The sequence below is a fragment of the Pelodiscus sinensis genome, chromosome 2, assembly GCF_049634645.1.
Source record: "Pelodiscus sinensis isolate JC-2024 chromosome 2, ASM4963464v1, whole genome shotgun sequence".
NCBI lineage: Eukaryota > Metazoa > Chordata > Testudines > Trionychidae > Pelodiscus > Pelodiscus sinensis.
Genome location: NC_134712.1, coordinates 226,777,290 through 226,803,682, shown reverse-complemented (window position 1 = coordinate 226,803,682; position 26,393 = coordinate 226,777,290). Strand labels below are relative to the sequence as shown.

The 26,393-nt window shown below is 41.2% G+C and overlaps 1 protein-coding gene across 10 annotated transcripts in view; it reads left to right on the top strand.

Moving 5' to 3' along the window:
* The window catches only part of ODAD2 (outer dynein arm docking complex subunit 2), a 240,845-nt gene that overhangs the window by 121,041 nt on the left and 93,411 nt on the right, over positions 1-26,393 (top strand). For all 10 annotated transcript variants that reach the window (XM_075922571.1, XM_075922574.1, XM_075922569.1 and 7 more), the window contains 2 exons: positions 7,040-7,282; positions 25,839-25,953. In XM_075922571.1, coding sequence (XP_075778686.1) covers positions 7,040-7,282; positions 25,839-25,953 — 358 coding nt within the window. The remainder of the gene's footprint in view (positions 1-7,039; positions 7,283-25,838; positions 25,954-26,393) is intronic.

The window sequence follows — 26,393 nt, the reverse complement described above, 5'->3', positions numbered from 1 at the left end:
GTATTATGGCAGTAAACTGTAAGCCACTTTTCTTCTTTGAGTAGTGTCCCCATGGGTGCTCCACTATGGGTGCTGGTGCGTCCTTGCGCCAGCAACCAGAGATTTTTCTAGCAGTGTCCACCATGCCACACACACATGCATTGTGGTGCCCCCTCATGCCGCTGGTGCCCATTAGGAGCATGCGCCATGCGGCTCCCTCAGTTACTTCTCTACCGTCCTTGGCAACAGATGGAACTTCGTTCCTTCCTGATACTCTACAGAGAAATGACAAAAAAACTTGTTAATTCCCCTTAGTTTTCTCGTATTTTCAAGTTTTAAGCCCTCCACCCCCTACCCTATAGGGAAAAAAAATTCATCAGCCCGCTGTTTTTCATCATGCCTAATGCCGGGATCTCCCAGCTTCAAGAGGTGTGAGTTGTGCTGGGATGCTGTGCCTGTATCTGATAGGCATTCAGCGTGTACAAAGTGCCTTAGGGAATTGCACTAAACACAAAAGTGCTCTCATTGCTCCAAATTGACAGCCAGGGCACACCATGACTGCATAGACGTTAAGACCTTCCTCTATAAAAGGTCTCTCTAGCTGCCTTCAGAGGACTCACCAACTGCCTCAAAACCACCATCCAAGCCAAAAGGTATGGACAAATCACGTCCCTCTACCTCTTCTGGCAAGTCTGTCTCTCAAACAAGACTATCTCCAGCTCAATCCTTGCCCTCGGCACCAATTACTTCAAAGGTCAGCACCGCGGACAGACCTGGCACATCAGGCATGGCACCACCCAAGATGCCAGCACCACACAAGAGGGCGCACTTGGAGCCCAAACAAAAACAAGCGGCACTGACGGCACTGGCTGCACCGTCCAACCAACACAGACACTGCTCAGCACCAAAACAGCCAACTCACTCAGCACCAACATTGGCACCAAAGAGACACCATGCCAATATGCCTCCTCCAGACCAATCGGCACTACCTACTCCCATGGCACCGAGTAATACAAGAATCTCGGCACCGTCCCAAGACCAATGATGACACGATGCTCCTGTCAGGAGCCGCCCTTCACCAGCACCAATATCCCCAGGGCTCCTCCATACAATCTGTTCACTCTCGCAGGTCGCTGAATCTGTCTCGCTCCCCAAGAGAAGCTGGCACCGAACCACGGAACCATTTGTCTTCCCAGCACTCCAGTCCAGCACACAGAGTCCCATCTTGGGATACTGGGCATGCTACATATGCATACCCTCCTTCACCACTACGCTGGTATGCACCTCATTACACATATCCACTATCCCCTTACTCAGGGTAATGGTAATCATGGGAGCCACATCCTCATGTAAAGAGTCATCATCTCGCACCTTCTATAACATCCAGGGAACCACCTCATTCTCTCCAACCTTCTACCTCGATGACTATGCCGAACTCCCCGGTACACATTGAGATGGAGGACTCTTTGTCGGAAGGCAAAAAGAAGTCCCATGTCCATAATTCATCATCCTCACCAGATGAGGGGGTAATATCCACCACCCCACCACCAACAGATGACTCGAAGAAATGTCAAGAGCTTTTTAAGAGGGTAGTTTTGGCACAAGAGCGAGACTTGCAAGTTCAAGAAAAGCAGTATCACCTCTTGCGAACCTTGCAGCCTCCTACCTCCTCCAGAATTGCCCTCCCCATGGACGAGGCAATTATGAACCCAGCAGATAACATCTGGCAGACCCCAGCATCCATCACTCCAACCAATAAAAGAGCAGATTGGACATACTTCGTCACACCAAAGGGAATGGATTTTCTTTTTACCCACCCTCCACCAAACTGCCTGGTAGTCAATTCGGTTAGACACAAAGCCAGGCAACCAAATATGAGGTCAATGCCACATGACAAGTACCACAAAATAAGGGACATAATGGGCCACAGAGTATATTCTTCAGCCACTCTACTCTTCAGAGCAGCAAATTATACTGCCTTGTTAGTGGATTATGACTATTCCAATTACTCTAAACTCCAAGAACTTACATGATACTTACCTGAACATAAGAAGCCTATCCTCCTCAACATTATGCAGGAGGGCCATACAATTTCTCACACTGCTCTACAGTCTGCAATGGATGAGGCAGACACGGCTGCACGCGTCATCGCCTCTGCAATCATGTTGCAGAGAATAGCTTGTCTCCAAGCGTCAAGAGTGCCTAGGGATTTGCAGGAGAAAGTCAAAGACACTTCAATAAGCCCAACCTTTTTGCTGCAAAAACCGACAAAGTACTTCACTTGATGAAGGACTCCCACACCACTCTCCAGACCTGAGATATACGCGCCTCCATTCAAGAGAGCCAGATACACCAATTACAAAAGACCTAGGGAGCCATAAAGACAGCAACCAAGATATGACTTACGACAAAAGCAAAGACCCCCAACAACGTAGGCCTCAATGTCAACAGCAAACCAAACAGCGGCAGCTCAACCTTCCACCAAACAGCAAATGTGAAGGCTCAGCCGGGAGCCAGAAAGAAACTCTCCTTGTGGTTATACCATCAATCAACCATCCGCAATTTAATCATCGCCTCCGCACCTTCTTTCAACAATAGGCTCAAATCACATCGGACAAATGCGTCCTAGAGCTCATCCACTATCGTTACTCTATCCCTTTCATTTCTCTTCCTCCACCCCTCTTTCCACCCCGTCCCTCTTCAGGGACCCCTCTCACGAGACCCTCCTCAAGCAAGAGGTGCTTCACCGCTTCCGCCTAGGTACCATAGAAACAGTACCAACAGAGTTCCAGGGCCAAGGGTTTTACTCAACTGACACAGAAAAAGAATGGAGGCCCATTCTAGATTTACGAAAGCTCAACAATTCAAGATGGTGACCCTAGCAACAATAATCCCAGCATTAGATCAAGGAGACTGGCTTTTGGATCTCAACCTTCAAGATGCATACTTCCACATAACAATCCATCCCGCCCACAGACATTTTCTATGATTCTGTTGGCAGTCATCATTATCAATACCAACGGCTCCCTTTTGGCCTTTCAACGGGGTGTTTTCCAAAACACTAGCCATTGTAGCAGCATGTCTGCATTGTCAAGGGGTCATAATATTTCCACACTTAGATGACTGTCTCATAAAAGGCACATCCCTCCAAGAGACAAAACACATGACTGAGATTACCATGAACATTTTACTCCATCTTGGCTTCCATATAAATTATGAAAATTCCATGCTCCATCCCACACAGGTGTTAGAATTTATAGGAGCATACATTGATACCATTGCAGCCAAAGCGACTTTACCTATGCACAGATTCAACACCCTACGCAACCTCATAGCAGGAGTACAAGCAACCCCTACCACAACAGTTCGAGAATGCCTGAAAATTTGGGGCAATATGGCCGTCTCAGCCTACGTCATCAGGATGGCAAGTCTTCACATGAAATGCCTTCAGTCTTGGCTCACCACACTTTATACCCCATCCAGAGACCCACTCTCCAAGTCAGTTACCATTCCATCACAGGTCCTCAACTCCTTGCACTGGTGGACAAATCCACACAACATCTTAACTGGCATTCCATTCCATCCCATCAATCAACTCCTACACTTACCATTACAACCGATGCATCACTCATGGGATGGGGTGCTCACAGCCCAGGGAAAATGGTGTTTTGCAGAGCAAACCCTCCATATCAACCTTTTGGAACTGAGAGCAGTGCGATATGCATGCCAACATTTCCTACACTACATAGGTTGCAAGTCTGTCAGCATCATGACAGATAATACCACTTGCATGTGTTATATAAATTGGCAAGGTGGTAAACGATCCCCACCCCTATGTATAGAGGCTTTCAAGGTATGGAATTGATGCCAGATTACCCCCATTGCTACGTACCTCCCAGGGTGTTAAATGTGGCACCAGATGCCCTCAGTTGCCACTTTTACAACCATCACGAGTGGGAGATGGATATGAACACCCTCACTTATGTGTTTCGCCGATGGGGTCAACCAGACATAGACCTTTTTGCGACCAGGAACAATCACAAATGCCACCTTTATTGCTCCAGAGCAGCCTTAGGAAAGCACTCTTTGGGGGATACTTTCTCCATCAAATGCACCACTACTCTGTGCATTCCCACCCCTTCCCATTCTCCACAAGATCATCATCAAAATCAGAACAGATTGAGCTCAAGTGATTCTCATCGCACCAGTGTGGTCGAGATAAACATGGTTGGTATCTATATCTCCTCAGAATGACAGTCATGGATCCATATGCTTTTTCACTTCAATTCAACCTTCTTGCCCAGAATCACAGCACAATTCTCCACCCGAAGCTGCACAAACTCCATCTCCACACTTGGCTCCTTCATAGCTCCAGGATGCCGAGAACACCTGCTCTGAAAGAATAAAAGAAATATTGATCAACAGCAGAAGAGAGTCCACCAGGAAAACTTACCTCTACAAATGGAACAGGTTCTCCCACTGGCTTAAACATTCTCATACTATATCTCCTGAGACCGCCCCTCTTATTGGACTACTTCTTGCACCTTAAGGAGTTGGGCCTGGTGCTAAGTACTATCAGAGTTCACACAGCTGCAATAGCAGCCTTCTAGCACACTACTCAGGATGATGCTTTCCTTTCGAACCCAATCATCAAAAGATTCCTCATGGGTCTGCAAAACACCTTTCCATCAGTCCACCCACTAGTTCCTATCTGGGACCTAAACCACGTACTCAAGGGCTTGGCAAAGCCACCTTTCGAGCCCTTGGCAACTGGCGCTTGGTCATACCAATCTATGAAGGTCTCATTCCTAGTTGCAATAACCTCCAGTAGGAAAGTGGGGGAACTTGCCACCCTAATGGCGGACCCTCCTTATACATTTTCACCAAGGGCAGGGTGACACTTTGACCCCGCCCCAAAAGTTCCCTCTGCCTTCCACATAAACAAACCAATACACTTACCTGCATTTTTTCCCAAGCCGCACACTGATCCCACACACGCTGCTTGGCACACCCTTTATGTCTGTGAAGCGCTCACGTTCTACATTGATTGCACAAGAGCCTGGCAAATATCTCCTAGACTCTTCCTATCCTTTGCAGAACGATCTAAAGGGCAGGCTGTCTCTTCTCAGAGGATCTCCAAGTAGATTTCTTCATGCATCCACACATGCTACACCATCCATAACAAAGAAGCACCAGGCACCATCACAGCTCATTCCTCCAGAGCCATGTCCTCTACAACTGCTTTCCTCAGAAATGTACCTCTACAGGACATTTGCAACACAGGCACTTGGTCATCAGACCATACATTTGTGCAACATTACACTCTCGCATCCTCCATAGTGTCATCTATGGCTGTTGGACATGCAATATTATCTTCCGTGACAACAACAGGGCTTCATGCCCGCCTCCGTGAGCTGATTACTGCTCTATAAAAAAACAACAAATGGTCTGGTAGCACTTTATAGACTAACAAAACATGTAGATGGTATCGTGAGCTTTCGTGGGCACAGCTCACTTCTTCAGATGACCGGAGTTATAAGTTTAGGATGTGTAGACCCAAAATAAATAGGAGAGGAGAAGGGGGAGAAGAAAAAGGAGGGGGTGGGAGACAGGGAGCTAGAGGGAATCGGTGAGTATCTGAAGATTGGGTAGCTAAAACAAAGCAGATAAGAATCAAAGTCAATTGATAGTATCCTTCCTGACATAGGAGTGTACACAAAGAGCTGTTTGCACCTTCATTGGCTGTTAAGTGGAGCATCTAAGGGGACACTACTTTCAAAGCAGGGGAAGAAGAAGAAAGAGTTACTCACCTTGTGCAGTAACGTTGGTTCTTCAAGATGTGTGTTCCTGTGGGTGCTCCACTACCCTCCCTTCTTCCCCTCCTTTAGAGCCCCGTGCGCTACTAGCATGGGTAGAGAAGGAACAGAGGGAGCCGTGTCACATGTGCACCCAATGGACACCAGCGGCACGAGGGGGCACCACGGCGTGTGTGCAACGCAGCGGACACTGCTAGAAAAATCTCCGGTCACCAGCACAAGGATGCACTGGCACCCAGAGTGGAGCATCCATGGGGGGGGGATACATCTTGTAGAAGCACTGTTACTGCACAAAGTGAGTAACTCTTTCTTACATACTTGCCCCGACCTGTGATTAGTGCAGTTTTATCTGTATGCCTGTATCTAGCCCTAGGCTACGTCTAGACTGGCCCCTAATTCCGGAAAAGTCATGCAAAGCAGGTAAGTCAGAATAGGGAAATCCATGGGGGATTTAAATATCCCCCGCGGGATTTAAATAAACATATCCGCCGCTTTTTTTCCGGCTTGGGGAAAAGCCGGAAAAAAGCATCTAGACTGGCGCGATCCTCCGGAATAAAGCCCTTTTCCGGAGGATCTCTTATTCTTGAAAGTAGGAATAAGAGATCCTCCAGAAAAGGGCTTTATTCCGGAGGATCGCGCCAGTCTAGACGCTTTTTTCCGGCTTTTCCCCAAGCCAGAAAAAAAGCGGCGGACATGTTTATTTAAATCCCGCGGGGGATATTTAAATCCCCCGCGGATTTCCCTATTCTGACTTACCTGCTTTGCATGACTTTTCCGGAATTAGGGGCCAGTCTAGACGTAGCCTAAGTGAATGATAGTAATATTTTGAGTCAACTAGCTGTGTAAAATTCCCTGTCCATTGGTACATTTTCAGATTTTGCTAAATCACGTTTTAACTGTTAATTAACTTAATATCATTAGGTATGAGGTTGCACCTTTGGAATAAAACACCAGTGCTAGTAGTAGAGGATTTAGGATTGTTGATGGTGAGTGATTAAGTTGGGTATATACGGTTATTGTTTTTCCTTTTAAAAAACTATTAATTGAAATAAAAGAAACCTATTTAAAAAATCAAAATAAGAGTAATTGTTTTACTGTACATTACATTTCCAAACTATTTTTGAATGAATAACACATGCAGTTGTTTGTTTAGTAAAGCAATTTCTTTATAAAAATGAAAACATTATCTTGTAACCTTAATACACTTGACATGATGTTTCTTGTTTTTTATTGTTAACATTTAGATTTCGGGAGTACAGAGCCATAGAAACTTTAGTAGTACTGCTGACTGATCAACCTGAAGAAGTCCTTGTGAATGTGGTTGGAGCATTAGGGGAATGTTGCCAGGAACCAGCAAACAGAGCTATTATCCGGAAATGTGGTGGCATTCCACCCTTAGTTAATTTACTTACTGGAACCAATAAGGCTCTTCTTGTGAATGTCACCAAAGCCGTAGGCGCTTGTGCAACCGAACCTGAAAATATGATGTAAGTTTTCATCTTCATTCTAAATGTTTTATGTAAAAGAAAAATCTTGGCAGTTGTGTTGGCTACAGGTTCAGCATTCAAACATGAATATAGTTAAGGTTGTTAAAGCAGAATAAAAAGGAGAGATTTATTTGCCATAGATGCTGCATTTAAGTCACAGAATAATTATTTGGTATAATGGAACAATATGAAAGTTATGTGAATTTGGAATTAACATGTTAATAACCAGCACAGAATATTATTTATGAACTTCTCTGCATTAAAACTCCATATAATTTCTCATTTGTTTCACATTTGTAAGCACATTTATTGGTTTTGCTTTTGTCAAGATAGTGTTGGCTTTATTTAGTAATTGTTTTGAATATGCGTATTTTTGTTTTTCTGCAGAATGTGGTTTTTTATGTGTTACTGTAGATTATCCTATGCTATGTTATGCTAAGACAAACATTTTGCAGAAAAATAATATATAGGAAGAATAAACTTTTGTGCTCTTGAGAGATTTGGATAAACATTTAAAGTTATTGATTTAAAGCTGATTTAAAGTTCCAGAAATAGGTTTATAAATTCCTATTTTCAAGTGCTCACCGTTGAGGACATATTTTTCCTTATTTTCCTGCACTTTGAGGCTCAATGTATAGAAAAGTTATAGTAACAGAAATGTATTCAGTTAGAACCATGAAAAAGTTTTTTTGAAACTCTTATGTTAGGACTGTTATTAATGTTTTAACTTGGGAAAAAAAAATCCATGTTAATTCTCTTTATAAATTAACGTGCCTCCCCTCTTTTTGTACAAATATACATATCCACCTCCTCCCACACAACCACACACAGGACCAAATTAAAAGCTTGGTGTTTTGTTCAGTGTTACTACTCATTGACTTGTTTTCTAATATTAGATTTGTATAGCATGTGAAAATCAAACTTTTAATTTTGCGAGAAACACTAAAATGTTTTAATGTTCCACTAAAATGTTTAGGTCAGCATTTATTGTGTTTCCTGTGTTTAGGACAGGGACATTTTCCCTGTCCTAAATAGATAATTCTTTCCTTACACATTAGCATGGTCAGAAAGAGATGGTTGTCCTACTCTCCTGCTGATCTGATTTGCATAATTCACTTGATATTCATATAGCACTGCAAGGGTTCCCTTTGCTGAATAGGGCTTTTGTTTTCATGCTTTGGCTGTCACCCAGTGGCAAAAGCCTAGATAGTACACAACTGTAAACATGGCATATATGAACAGTGCTAGTCATGTAGCATAAAAGTATGCATAAATGAAATAAACTGCACAGCTTATTTCATATGAAGAATTGTAAGCATCAACCTTATACACTAATATATTAACCCAACAGAATGAACATCATAAATCAACAGAGAAATTTAAACACCAATAAATATAAATTGGCACTCATAAAACCTCAGACATACTCCAGTACCCAGGGCTATCACTTCAAATACCCAGTATGGATAGCTTCATTCTGAAGTGTGGTCAGTCTAAGCACCAAAAATAACATAAGTTATTGCTAAAATTGTGGTCAGACAAAGTCCATCTTGTGTTTGAGAAGGAGAGAGTACAGGTTGTTTAGGAGGAAATTTTTAAAAGATTGCCAAGATTGGGTGAAGGAATCAAATCTCAAATTAGAATCATATGAAAATTTTTCTCCATTGAAATTATTCTCAACATTAGATAACTAAGAAAGCAAGTTTGTAGTACAAGACTAAAATGTATTTTTATTACTAGAAAAAAACCAGGCATAGCTAGCTACTTATTACAAGCTAGATGGTGCAATTCACATATAACTCTTTGCAAACGAGACTGTGCTACAATCTTTCCTAGGATTCAATCCTGTAAGATGCAGAGCACTCTGGTCCTGATCTAGGAAAGCAATTAAGTACATATTTAAGTGATTTAACCCAACTGACTTCAATTAAACTAATCATATACTTAAAATACAGCATATGCTTAAGTAATTTAAGTTGGTTTTAGTGCTCCACATCTTAAAAGAATGAGATACTAGAGTTCCCCAAAATACAGGACTATGTAGCACTTTAAAGACTAACAAGATGGTTTATTAGATGATGAGCTTTCGTGGGCCATCATCATCTAATAAACCATCTTGTTAGTCTTTAAAGTGCTACATAGTCCTGTATTTTGTTTCAGCTACACCAGACTAACACGGCTACATTTCTATCATTAGAGTTCCCCAGTATGCATAGGGGGCTTCACTCTCTGAGTCATCTGTTGTTTTCCATGGTGTACCATTTCTGCTTCACAGACCAGCCAGTGAAGAGATAACTGAAGCCATTGCCCCTCCTCTGCTCCACACTACCCATTTTCGAGCAGTTTGTCTGGCAAGCGAGATGAGGAGAAACAGTCACTGCCATATCACTCAATGCCAAACACTAAATATGGGACATAATATGTGACAAAACCAAAGTATGAGACACACAAAAATATGTTTGCAAGAAACTTAAAATGCTGTGGGCTTCTTTCCTTTAGAAATGTTTTCTGTAAGTTTCAGCAAAAAGTGAGGGGATTCCTAAAATGTGTGGAAAGTAGGTAGTTTTGGACTAAAATGAGTGACGTTCCTTGTAATGATGGATAGCTGAGAGCGATGGCCCCCATTCACAAAGTCTTCTGTTTTGATTGGCTCATTGACTTTATTAGAGCCAGGATTTCATCCCATCTCTCAAAATGCTTTATAGAGCTAATTAATTTAAAAGGTGCCTCAGGGGGTCATCTAATCCAGTGTTTCCCAAACTGGGTCATACCACTAGATGGGTTGCAGGCCTGGAGCTGAGAGGAGATTTTGGTGTAAAGGATGCTGGAGAAGAAGCCCACCCTGCAACAGCAGCTCCCTGTTCTGCCTCCCCATCCTGAACATTGCCATCTGGTGCACAGGATCACAGCTCTTCTCAGGTTTCTCCTGGCTGCCTCTCTGTTATGAGAGATGGGCAGCTGGACCAAATTTTAGTGAACAGTGTTGTGATCTGGCACACTGAAGGGCACTGGCCCAAACCTGAATGATGCTACAACTCTGTATGCCATGTCATAATATTCAGAGCAGGGAGCCAGGCCTGCCCTGTGGCACAGGAGTCATCATTGCAAGTTGAGTGTGGGTAAGATAATTTTCCAACCCCTGCTGCCACCCAGACTTCCCCTCCAGGCTACAGAGCAAGGAGGAGGAAGTGGTGGAGAAAGAGAAAGACACTGGTCTGTGATTTTGGGGGCCCTCCCCAATTTAGAGCCTTGATAGGCCACACCAAAAAAAAAAAAAAAAAGACAAAAATGAGTCGGCTCTCCTTACTTAAAAGTTTGGAAACCACTGATCTAGTCCAATCTGAGGCAGGACCCAATATACATAGATCATCCCTGACAGATGTTTAACCAGTTTTTAAAAATCTCTAATGACTGAGATTCCATAGCCACCTAGGTAACTTGTTTTTGTTTATAGTTTATGCTTATAGTTTGGTGCTTTGTTTATGCTTATAGTTAGACATTTTTCACTGAAATCTCCCTTGCTGCTGATTAAACCTATACTTTCTGTCCTGTCTTCAGTGCACATAAAGAACAATATGATTTCCATCTATGATCTAACGGCCCTTAACATATTTAAAGAGTATTATCAGATGCATGTTCAGTCTGCTTTTCTCTAGATTAAACATACTCTTTTTTTACTCTTTCCTCATAGATCAGATTTTCTAAAGCTTTTATCATTTTTGTTGCTCTCCTCTGGAATGTTTCTAATTTGTCCATATCTTTCTTAAGGCGTGGCTTCCAAAACTGGGCATAGTACTACATCTGTGGCCTAACAATTGCCAAGTAGAGCAGAATAACCGTCTTTCATATTTTAATATACCCTGAATGATACTTGTCTTTTTCAAAACTGCATAACTTTGTAGTTTGTTATTCAATTTGTGTTCCACTATATATCCCAGTTCTTTTTCAGCAGTGTTGCTGCCTAATCAGTTATCTGTCATTTTGTATTTATTTATTTGATTTTTCATTATTAATGTAATACTTGCCATTTATCTTTATTGAATTTCATCATGTAGATTTCAGAGCAATTCTCCAAACTGTCAAGGTTGGTTTGAATTCTAATCCTGTCTTCCAAAGTGCTTTAGGCTCTCCCAGATTGGTATCATCAGCAAATTCTATAATCCCCTCCATTATCCAGAAAAAAGCAGTCATGTAGCACTTTAAAGACTAACAAGTTGGTTTATTAGGCGATGAGCTTTCGTGGGTCTACCTCAGTTCACCTCATGGTAAGGCCAGCCCTGACCATCTTGTTAGTCTTTAAAGTGCTACATGACTGCTTTTTTTGTTTTACCAAGATCAGACTAATACGGCTACCTCTCTGTTACTTTCCATTATCCAAGTCATATATTAATATATTGAATAGTATTGGTACCAGAACAGACCCCTGAAGTATCCCACTTGATATGACCTCCCAGTTTGACAGCAAACCATTCTAACAACTGTTTTTTCAATCAGTTGTTCACCTATCTTATAGTACTTTCATCTAGACCCATGGTGTTCAGTATGCTAGCCACTAACCACTTGTGCCTATTTGGCTGGTTGAGTGTGATTAGTTGTCTTGAACAACGTGACTACTGCTTAAGAACTGGTTGGACATCACTGATCTAGACCACGTTTTCCTAGTTTACTTATCAGAGTGTCTTATGGTACGGTGTCAAAGGCCTTACTAAAATCAAGAGGACAGTGCACTTCAAAAAAATATATACTTTAACAAATACAGAGAATTGGTAAGTAAGGTCCATGGGAAGAAAATCTGTGAGGGGAAAAAGAACTCAGCACAGCAGGTAGTTTTCTCTCAAAGAGACAGTATTAAAGGCCCAACAGTAAACTATCCCAATGTGAAGACAAGAAATATGGAAATATGGATGATTGCTTTTGTATTTCTTAGCAATTTGTCTACGTTTCCAGATTTTCTAGGATTACTCTATAATGTGCAGGTTATTAAAGAGTCCCTGATTCAGCCATATTGGCATCTTCTTATTTTTCTTATATTTCCTTTGCAGTTCGATAGTTTACCATTGGGCATTTTTCATACAGATTTTCTTCCTATGGGTTCTTATCTACCAATAATCTGAGTTTGTAAATCTCAAGGTGTAAGGTAACTTTGGGAAAAATGATCATAAAATTACAGATTCGTGACTGTCAGGAGAGTAAAGGGGGAGAACCGTAAGGATGCAAAGTCAGTAATTTTATGATTACTTTCACCCAAGTTGCTTTCAGTTTTCAGATTGACAATACCTTCTCAAGTCTAAACAATCTAAAATGGCTGCCACCTCGGTTACTTCCTCCACTTGTAAGATGTCCCCAACACATTTCAAGAATTTATCAAAGATTTCCAACAGATGTCATGGTAGTTAAAGTACCCTATTTCTACCAGCTTTTGTGTTTTGAGTATTTCTGTTATTTGTTCTAGAAATGCCTCATTCGCCTCCTCCTCCTGAGTTGGAGGTCTATAGTAGACTCCAACCATCACACTGCTCACTTTTTTTCCCTTTTATCTTTATCAAGACACTTTCAGTTGCTCTGCCTTTCACTTTTTTTTGTACTTTAGAACCAAGACTGGATTAAAGAACGTGGGGTCCTGAGCATTATGGCAGTTAAGGCTTGCTGCCCTCTGTATCTCTGGGGGAGGAGCTTTCCCATATTGTCAGATGCCCCTCGGGGGGTCAGGTCCTGCCTTTGGCTGGGGGGGGGTGAGTCCTGTGCTAAGGCATAGAAGGCACTGGGGAGGGTTGGGTCCTGCTCTTGTTGGGTAGGAGGCCCTGGGAGGTTCTATTTTGAGGGTTGGGAGGCCCTGTGGGGAGTGTAAGATCTGCCCCAGGGTGGATGGGAGGCCTAAATAGGGGTTGGAGTGTGAGCCTGCTCCTCACTCAGTTCACAGAGTCTCCTTTCTCATGGGATTTAATTGGCTCCCCACTCTAGCTTGTTGGTTCTCACCTCAGAATGCAGGCATTTCCCTTCTCTGGTGATGCCCAGCCCTGCTCTCTTGCTGGTCCTGGGTTGATTTTTGTGTACTCAGCAGTGTTGCCTGTAAGCTGTATGCTTGTGTGGCCACTCAGGGGAGTTTCCAATATCTCCCAGCTGATTAGCACCCACAGCTAGTTTTGTATTTCTCCTGGTGGTATACATTTGCATATGCTTTGGTGCACATGACAAAATGTATTTTGAACACAGATAGGAAAAGATCCACACAAGGATGGAAAAGATTAGAGGGAACATTGGTGTGTAGACTGATTTTCATTTTCCAGTGATTGTTGGCAAGGGCACTGAATGTGCAGTGGTTAATCTCAGCCTGCTTAGAACAACTGTATATATTTGTGATATACAATGTAGCACCTTCTCCCTTTTTTCCTGCCTCTCCTTCTGAGCAAAGTATTCCCCTCCATGACTATAGTGATAGAAACTGATAGAAAGGGAGAAAAATATGGTTTTGGATATGGTCTGAAAAGAAAGGGCCAATTCATGAGGTGGGGCTCTATTGACGAGTTTGCACCAATAGTGGTAAGATTGTGAGAATGGACAGAGAAAGCTAGACGGATAGGAAGAATGAGTGAAGAGAGCCATTGTAAGAATCTTAGTTCCATGTGGTTGTATCATGTTTGGTGTATTCTTTGTTTTATTTAGGAAAAATGATTAATATTTATATGGGACCAGTAGCATGTCTACTATAAAGTTTCTAATGAAGTTGTTCATTAATAAAATGCAAAATAAACCTTCAATTAAAAATTAGCACCTTATAATCCCTCTTTTGTGTGTTTTCCCCATATAAGGACTGGGAAATTCTTCCCTTGGTGGGGAAAAAGACAAGTTGGTTTCCTTGCTCATTTAGAACCAGTCTGGAATTTGGGCACCAGACTTCTATATATCTCCTGTGGGCCAATGAAAGCAAAGAAAGTTTATTTGGAAGCTGACTGCTTCTAGTGCACATCTGCTACCTCAGAGTCCTTTGCCAACTGTTGCCCCCTGAAAAAATCCCTGTCCAAGGAACAGAGGATATAGGCCAGTTAAATCTGATTTGGTCAGCATTAATTTGTTCTTTATTGGCTTCTTGATTTGGAAGGGGAGAAAGACTTCTCTTTGCAACATCAGTCTCCAGGTAGCTGGAGTCGGCTTACCTTAAGACGAGCTGTGGCAGTATCCACACAGCGGGAAGCCAATGGGAACACATGCTCCCTTTGGCTTCCTACTCCTTGCAGAAATAGGAGTACTGGAGGCCAGAGGGGGCTGCCCTCAGCATTCAATTTACAATTCTACATTAGACCTGCTAAATTGAATGTCAGAAGATCAAACTCCGGAGGAACTTAAAAAACAACAAATAGTCTGGTAGCACTTTAAAGACTAACAAAACATGTAGATGGTATCATGAGCTTTTGTGAGCACAGTCCACTCTTTCAGATGACCAGCTCTTTAGTGGAATCAGAGAGAGGCTTGTAAAATCTGGTATTGGTCAGTTCTCTAGTTGCTTCTTTTTCATAGTCTGTCCTGTTCATGATGACTACAGCACCTCCTTTGTCAGCGTCTTTGAATATGATGTTAGGATTGTTTTTGAGGCTGTATATAGCATTGCATTCAGCATTACTGAGGTTATATGTTATATGTTGTTTTTTGCTGACAATGTCAGCTCGAGCACGTTTGCAGAAGCAGTTGATATAGAAATCAAGACTCTCGTTACGACTGTTAGTGGGGGTCCACATAGTAGCTATCCTCTTATGGGATCGGGGGGGGGGGAGCAGCAAGGTCAGTGTGTTGTACATTGATGTGCTGGAAGTATTCCTTCAGACAGAGGCAGTAAAAATAGGTTTCCAGATCTCCACAGAACTGTATCATATTCATAGGGGTAGTGGGGCAAAAGGAGAGTCCTTGAAATAGGACAGATTCCTCTGCTGGGCTAGGAGAGTAGTTGGATAGTCTGACAATGATGTTGTGTGAGTTGAAAGTATCTGGAATGAGAGATCCTGAGGCATGTAGCAGTTTGGATAGTTTATTGTCCTTTATCTTCTGAAAGGAATTGAAGTGGTCCTTGTAGGTGGTTTGTTGAATTGTAATAAAGTCTGTACAAGATGAAGTGTGTGTGGAGGCTTGGTTTTTTATGATCGTTTCTAATGTTGAGAGCTCCTCCTTGATTTTTTTCTGTTTGTTGTATAAAATACTGATAAGGTGATTCCTCATTGTGGTGTGTGGGTTTTTTTGTTTTTTTGTTTGTTTTTTGCAAGAGTGTGGCATAATCTCTGGCTGTATTCCATGAGATATAGATTGTAGTGGTTTTTCACCCTTAGGTATGATGTTCATCTGTTTGCACTTGGAAAGGAAGATAATATCAGTTTGGGTCTGTGCAAGTTGGTCATCTGAAGAAGTGGGCTGTGCCCACAAAAGGTCATGATACCAGCTACATGTTTTGTTAGTCTTTAAGGTACTACCAGACTACTTGTTTTTTAAGTTTATCCTGTACAAGCTAACACGGCTACCCTCTGAAGCTTTTAAACTCTGGAGGGTTGATCTTGCTAGTGTAGACATACCCTTATTGTGTGTCATCTCTGTTTTTGCTGGAACCAGACTCATGCATTAATGAAGTCATCATGTTAACATAAATAGTTACTACCAGCTATCTGAATCCATACAAAGTTTGACAGAGGAACTTACCTAATACTTTGTGTAATAAGTTTAAAAAATAAATACTCAAGTTCCTAAACTGAATATTGCAAATAATGAGGATGGAGAAAAATCATTTAGAGTTGTTCAAGAGGGTATAATTAGGAGGACAGGATTAAAAAAGTGAAAACTGAGGTTGAATATCAGGAAAAGTTTCAACAGTGAAATCCATTCAGTGAAGACTGTGGAATAATCTCTTAAGGGAAATGCTGCAATCCCCATAAGATGGAATGAGTAAGTGCTAAACTGCCCAAAGCACTAGAAAATACACCAGAGAGAGCAACCCTACATTGACAAGGGAGTAGGATTAGATGATAATACATGAATCCAGTTCCATCTCTTATAAAGCGAGGTCTTATGTAGGTCTTTTTATTTTCTCTTTGGTTCTTTTAGACTAGACCATGTCTTAGTTGTGACTGAGATGCACTCAGTACAGCTGAGACATGTAGCTGGGGGAAAAGTAGTTGTATGCTACCTTTTCAGTCACAGAGTTCTGGTGTTGGCTGGAGACTGGTCAGGCTTGCTCAGTGGCACAATTTGGAGCTGCTTGTAGGTTTTCCATGGCCTTAAACAGCTATTTTGGCAACTGGGAATGACCAGAGTGCAAAGGCATCCCATCTGTGCCCTTTTCCATTAGCCATGACCCCTTACACTAGGAACCAAGAGTGAGGGTGGCATAGAGCTGCTATCAGCTCTGCATTATTTGAAGATTCCCCTTGAAAAATGAAATTCCCAGTAGGCCAAGCAAACCAAGCACACTCAAAACAGCTGACCAACTGTATGCATCCAGAATATATGCCTATTGGGCAGTAAAATTCAGAGCAGTTCAGGTAATTTCCTAGGTTGAGGTGTTGCTGTTTCTATGACCAATTCTATGCAGACTTTGGTCATTCTGAATAGGCAGTCACTTAATATAGATAATTTAATATCATCAAATGCTTAGGAAGACTTGAGGCTTCTGCTTAGGTTCACTACTTACTTAATAACATAGAATTCACTGTATTTATTTTAAAAACCTCCAAGGTCATGATAGCTAAATATGTTTAACTGCCAGGATAACGGTTTTAGAAATTCAAATCAATATTTTGATCATATATTTTAATAAAAATGTAACTTATACAAACCAATTTACATTCCAATAATTTGATATTGAATATTTCCAGCATAAACTTTAACATGGATTGCTCAAACAAACATGCATGCCCTTCAGACATCTGTTTGTTATATCTATCATCTTCTTTTAAACACTATTTGCCAGCACTTTTGAGAAATCTGGGAGTATATCCTGCCAACTCAGACCACGTACACAAACATAAACAAACACCGTTATACTGACTCTGTTTTGTGTTCACTGGTAAAATTATAGGGTTTACTTCTGGAAGAGTGTAATCTCATCTTTTTTCAAACCACAGTTTAATATGTGACTTAAAACTTTCACAGTATTTCTTGTAAATTACTTTGATAAATTGTATATCAGTGACTCTAAATCCATCTGGCTAAAATAATCCACCGGAATCTGAGTCCCGCACCATGCGGCTGCCAACAGCGGGGCCTAGCCATGCGGGTGATGGTAGAAAAAAGATTGCGCCCCATTGCCCTAGATTGCTGATGTTTGCTCAAATAGCCATGCTATGGGAAAAGATAAATGATCTGTTGCTATACAAGTGCCTACCATATCCTTATGAAGAAGCTTGCATGTTCACCTAGCTTTCAATGGCTTCATTTTAGTCCATAAAAATCTAATACCTCAGCACTGAAAACTAGATTTAAAATCTATAGATTTTCAAGGCAAAAAGACTAATGAAAATGTAGTTAAATTCAAAATGGGATAAGAAATAAATACATGTAAACTCATTAATAGAAAAATAATAACTGGAAAATAATTTCCTTTGCAGTGGGTGGGGGACACATCACTACATCAGGCTGTGTAGGAGAAGAGATTTGGAGAATAATTTGAAATCTTTTGTACCCTAGATCAGTGGTGAACAACCCGTGGGGGTTGCGGATGTCTTCCTGGGGGGGTCGCCTTGCTGCGCAGCCACCAACGACCAGGCCCAGCCCCCGGCCACCCGAATCTGAGCCCCGCACCATACAGTTGCCAACAGCTGAGCCCAGCCATGGGGGTGATGGTAGAAAAAAGATTGCTTCCCATTGCCCTAGATTGTTGATGTTTGCTCAAGTAGCCATGCTTTGGGAAAAGATAAATGATCTGTTGCTATACAAGTGTCTACAATATCCCTATGAAGAAGCTTGCATGTTCACCTAGCCTTCAATGGCTTCATCCTGTGATAAAATTGCATTAATATGGGGATGAAGGAATGGACTAATTTGGAAAAAAATATAATTCCTGAATGAAGAGGCAGATCAGTGCTATTGTACATGATCCAACTCTCCCTTCCCCATATGTACATGATCCAACTCTCCCTTCCCCATATATACATGCTTAGATCAACTTAATTTCTATACATTGTCCTACACTATGCAGACCAATATCAATATAACTGTGGGTTTTGCCTGGCAACATAATTACTGCCAGTGCCAATGGGAGAAGCTCTCTTGCTGGCGTAGATAGCATCTTCACTTAGTGATTCAGCAGAACTACTGCACCAGTGCACTGCTGTGGTGCTATAAATATAAACAAACCCAAAGAATGGGGGCATAGTTTTTGCACTGTACATAATTCTGTGTACTGTAAAGATTTTATATAGAAACATGAGACAGCAGTTAAATGTAATCAACTTTATATTTTTATTTCATCTGTTATCTAGGATATCTGGCAAAAAGATCAGAATTTTGGCTCTGAATGGCCTTTCATATAATAAAAAATCTACTTAATTGTTTATATTTTACATACGATATAAAATAAAAGCATTTAAATATATGTATTTTAAAAAAGTTATACGTAAGATTTTTGCTGTCAATTATATAGTATATGATTTAATCTTTTATTCGAGTCCCTTCAGCTTTTCAAATAAAATGTTCAATTATCTTTATAAAATAATATCCTTTAAAAATCCTTTGAGTTGTTCCTTAATATGAGAGATGTCAATGAGTAGCTGACTAGACGACTAACCAATAAGCCTAGGCGTATCAGTTTATCTAGTTGACTACTTGCATTCTCCCTCCCTTGCTGCCCCTGTATCACATCCCATGGAGCAGCCTTTGTCCATGGCAAGCTTGAACCCCCCGTGGACAGTGGCTGCTGCCAGAGCAGCCTCTGTCCACAGCCAGCCTGGGCCACCGCGGACAGAGGGTGCTTCGCGGCAACCTCCCCCGGCCTTCCCGCCCTCAGCAGCCTCTGTCCACAAGGAGCTCAGACCCCCTGCAGACAGGGGCTGGGCTGCCACCCCATGCTGCTGCCTCTGTATCAGAGGGGGTAGCACAGGGTGGCAGGCAGCCAGTTTCTGAGGGGAGCTGGTTTTTAAACTGGCTCCCCTTGTGAGCTGGCTCCTGCTTTGCACACTGTGCTGCTGCCTCTGATACAGAGGCAGCAGTGTGGGGTGGCAAGAGGCTCCCCAGGAGTGGAGCCAGAGTGTACTGCCATCCTCACACCTAAGGACTATGGAATAGTTGACTAACTTCTACGAATTCAAGCAGACTTTGACACCCTGAGGGAACTGATGGACAGGATCCCCTGGGATGCTAACATGAACGGGAAAGGAGTCCAGGAGAGCTGGCAATATTTTAAAGAAGGCTTAATGAAGGCACAGGACAAACCATCCCCATGAGCAATAAGAAAAGCAAATATGGGAGGCGACCAGATTGGCTTACTAAGGAAATCCTTGGCAAGCTTAAACACAAAAAGGAAGCTTATAAGAAGTGGAAACTAGGTCAGATGACTAGGGAGGAGTATAAATATATTGCTCAAGAATGCAGGGGAGTAATCAGGAAGGCAAAAGCACCATTGGAATTGCAGCTAGCAAGGGATGTGAAGGGTAACAAGAAGGATTCTACAGGTATGTTAGCAATAAGGCTATGTCTAAACCAGTGTTTCTCAAACTGTGCTCCGCGGAGCTCCAGGGCTCCGCAAGACATCTCCAGGAGCTCCGTGAGGTTGACAAACTGGAAACATCGATAGGTACAACACATACAATCAGTGGACTACTGGGGCTCCGCGTAAATTTATACACATGTAAAGGGCTCCGGAGTCCAAAAAGTTTGAGAACCACTGGTCTAAACTACATTCCTCTTTTGAAAGAGGAATGTAAATGAGGCCAATCGAAAATTCAAATGAAGTGCAGATTTACAAATCTCATGCTTCATTTGCATAATCATGTGACTGGTTTTTCAAAAAAGGGTTTTTCGAAAAAAAAAACCCGCAGTCTAGATGGGTTTTTTTTTAAAAAAAAAAACCCTTTTTCGAAAGAACCCATACGCTTCATTTTTTCAGGAGTATGGGTTCTTTCAAAAAAGGGGGTGTTTTTTTTTAAATAACCCTGTCTAGACTGTGGTTTCTTTTTCGAAAAACCCTTTTTTGAAAAAGCGCTCTCACACGATTATGCAAATGAAGCATGAGATTTGTAAATCCGCACTTCATTTGAATTTTCGATCATCTTCATTTACATTCCTCTTTCAAAAGAGGGTGATCAGAGAGGGTGTGGGGCCCTGTCAAGGGGCCGGACACCTCGAAGGTCAGGATGTCCCAAAGTCGGGGTCAATGTCCCTTTTTCACAGGGCAAATACGGCCCTATGGGCTTAGTCTCAAAGTATAGTTCCCTCTAACCAGGATAAATACAGCCCTGCGGGCCTAGTCCCAAACACAGTTCTCCTTATCAGGGTAAATACAGCCCTGCAGGTTAGGCTATGTCTAGTTTTTTTCCAAAGATGATGGAGAGAGGCTGTTCTCAGTAGCGATGGATGGCAGAACAAGGAGCAATGATTTCAAGTTACAGTGAGGGAGGTCTAGGCTGGATATTAGGAAAAACTATTTCACTAGGGAGGTGGTGGAATCTCCATCTCTAGGGGTTTTTAAGTCCCAGTTTGACAAAGACCTGGTTGGGATGATTTAGTTAGGATTGGTCCTGCTTTGGACAGGGGGCTGGACTTGATGATGTCCTGAGGTCCTTTTCAGCCCTAGGATTCCATGATGCTAACATCTCTGCTTAATACAGGTTCTGCTGTAGTTTAATTTTGTCTTCATAATGCCAACAAATTATTGTAAAATGCATTATTTAAGTGACAGCAGCCACAAGGGTGACTAATCTGCATGCTATGAATGAGTACAGAATTGGATGCTGTCAAGGCTGTTCCCCAGTCTGGCACGATGAATGCAGAAGTGGGGGGCCCACAAAAGCAACCCAAAACCTGATCTCTACAGGGTTCTATACAAAAACTCCTCCCCACAAATCCTAATACCTGGATTTTGGGGAATCCGCTGCTACAATCAAGTGCTTTTGAACCCACAAACAGGGGTGGACACTTGAAACCAACCCCAGGGCACCCCAAGCTCTTTTATCCAAAGAGCTTGAAAAGAAGAGAAAATACAAGTTGGAATCTGTGAGGCATGCAGATCCCACAGACAGATTTTCCAGGACACAAAAATGAACCAATACCAGGTAAATTTAAAAAAGAAAGAACTTTCATTATTAAAACAATACTCCAGTTACAAGCATAGTTTGAATGGCTAGATGGTAAGAGCCACCAATTAATATACTCATGGAGGATTCCGCCATGGGCCAACACTTAGTTTTTCCTCTCTTTTGCAACTATTTCTAACAGCACAGACATCAGATCCAAATTCCCAAACCAGAAAACAATAAAACCTGATGGATTTATCTAGACTTTACCCTACTTACACATTATGACTAGTCTTTTTCTTGGAGAGAGACATGTCTTCTGATTCCCTTAGTGTCTAGCAAGCAAAACTGGCTCAGAGACAAAGGAGGGAAAATATAAACATTCCTTTGTCTCAGTTTGAAATCCTTACCTGCATTACTATTAGCTGAGCAGATACCTGGCTAGTTAACCCCTTAGTTCCCAGGCTGCTGGCCAACCCTCATGGTTATGACAGATGCCTACCAAAGTAAATGTTCAAGTATTCAAGGCTATTTTGGTTATGATAAGTAACTTTATTACAGCATCCTGCTAGTAATATTAAAGGTGAGAAGAAACTTTTGTATTTCTAGGCATTTTTAAAATGTATTTTTATCCTAGAAGAAGCTAGAAATTGGGAAATATTTACAGAAATAAATGTTCCTAGCCATTTATATTCAGTGTCCTTCTACTGTTATTACAAATATCTGAGTTTGAAAATAAGCTGTCTGTCTCATACATCCCAGTTTCTTGATCTGCTTAATAGAAATTGGCAAGTATCATAGAAAAAAAATACGTAAAATGGTTTATGCTTAAATTGTGATTAAATACAATTTAAAGCCCCTCCCAGCACAAAAATATTTCCTTAAGAGCACTGCTGAAACCACAAACTGTTCTTTTCATTTTGAATGATCAAAGAGAAAGAGACAGAGGTTGTGAATATGGTGAGTGAAGTAAATGTATTTGTTTTAGGCCATGTAGCACCTCTGCCCATTCTTTCTTATGATGCATTTTGAGACCATTTTGAACCCAGTACTGTTCCCATTATTGAAGAATGGGAGCAGAAGTGGGTCCATTGACTTACATGCAAATTGTAGGTGCTTTCTACTTCACAGGATCTGACCACCAGAGTTTTTTGTTCTGGTTATTCCCTCATGAGTGGACTTTGTGAACCAGAATCCGAGCGTAGCTACATACAGGTTGGATCTCTCTGATCTGGCACCCTCAGGACCTGACTGGTACCGGACAAGGGAAATTGCCAGACCGGGGAGGTCCCTCCCCTAATGATCTGTGCTAAACCACTGCCCTCCTTCCCTTGCTGCCTTCCCTGCTGCAGCTTGGCCAGCCATTGCTTCCTGGGCCAGAGCTCTCCTGCTCCCACTGGCCACACTGCTGCCAGAGTCAGAGCTGCACCGCAGGGGTTGAAGCTTCCTGTTTGCTGTCAGGGTCAGAGCTGTATGGTTGGGACAGGAGCTGCGTGGTCACTGCCAGCCCCTGCTACTGCCCAATTGCTGGGGCCAGATCTCCCCGCTGTGGTGCCTCCCCCAATGGGGCTCCTGGGTGAGTCCCCGCCCTACCCCCCGTGTTACTGCCCCATGGCCAGACCTCCCCATACCTGGACTCTGTGGTCCAGGAACATCTGTGGTCCTGCCGGACTACAGATGTTGCCGGACCAGAAAGTCCTGGTTAAGGGAGGTACAATCTGTGCTCGTAATTTTGACTTCACGGGGAATTTTGTGTGAGGGCCAATAGGTCATTTCCATGTGAATCTACATACATTGGCTAAATTCGTCAACAGATACATGATGAGGAAATATAATACATTTAATATTTGCCCCTATTTTCCGTTACACATTTTTCAATGTATTATTCTGAAATAGTATATAGTTTATTGATACTCATTAGACTTTGCAACTATTAATGTGATATCCCTTCCTGTGAAGTTGAAAGGCACAAACTGTAGTGAAAATAAGGAGGGACATGATGTGAGAAGAAAAGAAATACAGATGTGGAAGGAACGGTGACAGGAACAGGAGCAGCAAAATAAGAATATAATACAAGTTGGAATTAAGAATCGAAGATGCAGGGGCCAAGGAAAGGCAGATGAGGATGTGAAATACAGTGAGAAAATGGTGTTTAAAGGAAATAAATAATGGGGAGCATGTGAGAGAGCTGGAAAAGAGAAAAGAAAAACAGAGACCATAACAAAAACAGATGGAGAAAAAGCCATCTTACCAAAAATAGGGCTTTGTTAACATATATATATTTGTTAGATATAGTAAACATCCTTTAATAAGTATTATGTGCATGATAGTATTATAATATTCATTATATATGTGGATGTTAGGAAGTTATATTAACTGAATACATTATGCTCCTCCCACAAGTCTATTCCCCCATGTTAAGTATCCCACAAAGCTTTATAAAGTTAAAATAAACTTTGGCATTAGAAAATAGTAAACTTATCAAATTAATTATGCATTAATACTCTATATTAGGGCTGTCAAGTGATTAAAAATTAATGGATTTGTCATGTAATTAAAAATTAATTGTGATTAATCATGCAGTTAAACAAAATGCCATTTAAATAAATATTGTTGATGTTTTCTACATTTTTAAATCTATTGATTTCAATTACAACACAATCTACACCGCTCACTCTGTGTATTTTGATTACAAATATTTGCACAGCAAAAAGCAAAAACAAAAAAAAAAATTATTTTTCAATTCTCCTGGGCTGGTACATTTTCATTACAGTTTTGGAAAACTGCTGTACATCTTCAGATCACTTTGAGCTTTCTTGTGCTCTCACACCAGTTATGTTAACTACACTGGCTTCCCTCAAGTAAACTCCAGATCTACACTGGGCCTTTTATCAAATCCAATAGCAAAAAGTTTCCTGTTCGTGTTTGTGTTTTCTGAAATGACAGGAAAGCAGTATTGAAGTTACTGAAAAAAGCACTATATGAGATTTTGAAAATTGTCAGTCTTTGTTACTATGTGGACCAAACATTTACGTATTTATACATAGTTATGTTCTGTGTCATTTTGCTGTTATGGTTTGTTGTGCTACTGCCGATGTGAACTCTGATTACTTACTTTCTCAGTTGACTTTTCTTCTGGCAGTTGGTATATTTGGCACTGATACTGCCTTTAATTTAGCAGGCCTTACATTAAATAGGGCTTTTAAAATCAGGTTCTCCTCAGTTCGGGGGTGGAGGGTGGAGGCGGATCTATATTTTGAAAACAAAATTACATAACCAGGTTGTCTCAATTTGTTGTAAGTAATGCCCTAAGTTACTTTAGATGGAGTTCATGTCTTAAGTCATTTCTTCTGCAACAAAAAAATTGTATGATTTTGTACAGAACTGATTTTATACTTAAATCCTGGCATACTTTTACATAGTGAACATAAATTATATGTTTTTATGTGATTTTTATAAGATTTTCAATTAAGATGTGGGCTATCAGTGTATAATTAAACTTTTACTTTTGTGATCAGAAATCAAAGAGTGCCTGATTTTATCTTCATCTCATCTGCTTTGAGTTTAATGTATCTTTCTGAACAAAGACATGTTTGTAAAGAATATTAAGTTTTGTTTGGCCTGCCTTTCCTTTTAAAGTACTCAGTGGACCCTAATGGGAAGTTATGATCCCCTGACTGATTGATATATAAACATAAGACAGATGGTGTAGAGATGACTTTGATGATAATTCACTTTTCAGTTAGTCATGAAGATACTTTGATTACTGTGTGTTTAAGTAATTATAACACAGTGTTCAATGTTAGTCTTGTTAGTAGGGAACACACGGGAAACAAGTTACACGTTATTCATGTCCAACAAAGGATGCACTGTGGTGTGACCATTTTAATTCCTAATGCTAGATTAGAAACATAGGATTTTAAAATATATCATACTGTAAAGCAAATAAATTAAACATAGACTGTAAAAAAAGTTAAGTGCATAGTTTTTTTTGACATAAATATTAGTTTTGGAAAATATTTGTTACCATATGAAAGGAACTAGTATGTTTGAATTAGGGTTTCACTCATTAAAATGTCACGTGGCTTGTTTCTAGGTTTACATGAGTCCTAGATATAATGCAGTTTGTTTCATTCTTTGAATAAGGCATTTTACATGTAAATACTGAGAAAAAGATAAATAACACCCATAAGCTTTAGTTAAAAAATGTGTGCACAACCATCTAGTGAGAGTGAGTAACATTTATAGAAAATGTTGATAATATTTACTTGACAGTAAACCACTAACACTTAGATAACAAGACAGTTTATTAAAAAAATCATACCACTGTTTCTTGTGTGTTTCTATAATAGGATAATTGACCGCTTAGATGGAGTTCGTTTGTTGTGGTCTTTGTTGAAAAATCCTCATCCAGATGTTCAAGCAAGTGCAGCGTGGGCTATCTGTCCTTGTATTGAAAATGCTAAGGTGAGAATATATTCAGTAAAATGCAAATGTTTATAGATAAGACTAAGATTTAGTTATGGGAAATTTAGGAAAAGTCACAGACAAGTCACAGTTAATAAAAAAAAAAATCATGTCCGCATGACCTGCCTATGACTTGCCCATGACTTTTACTATAAAAATATCCCTGACTAAAACTTAGTAGTTCCTAGGGTCCTGGATGCTGTTGGTGGGCATCAGTAGTGGACTGCTACCCCCAGACTGGCCATTGGGGTTGGCTGACCGTAGCTATCCACTGCTCTTATGCCCTGGGGACTGTTGCATGGGTGATTCCTAGGGTCAGCGTCCTGCCTCTTTGAGTTCCCATGACTGCCCGAGCAGTGGCCAGTGCAGCTGGCCCCAGAGCAGTCTTCAGGGCTGCTGCTTGAGTGCTCCCTGAGGACAGCTGCCCTGGACTATCTGAG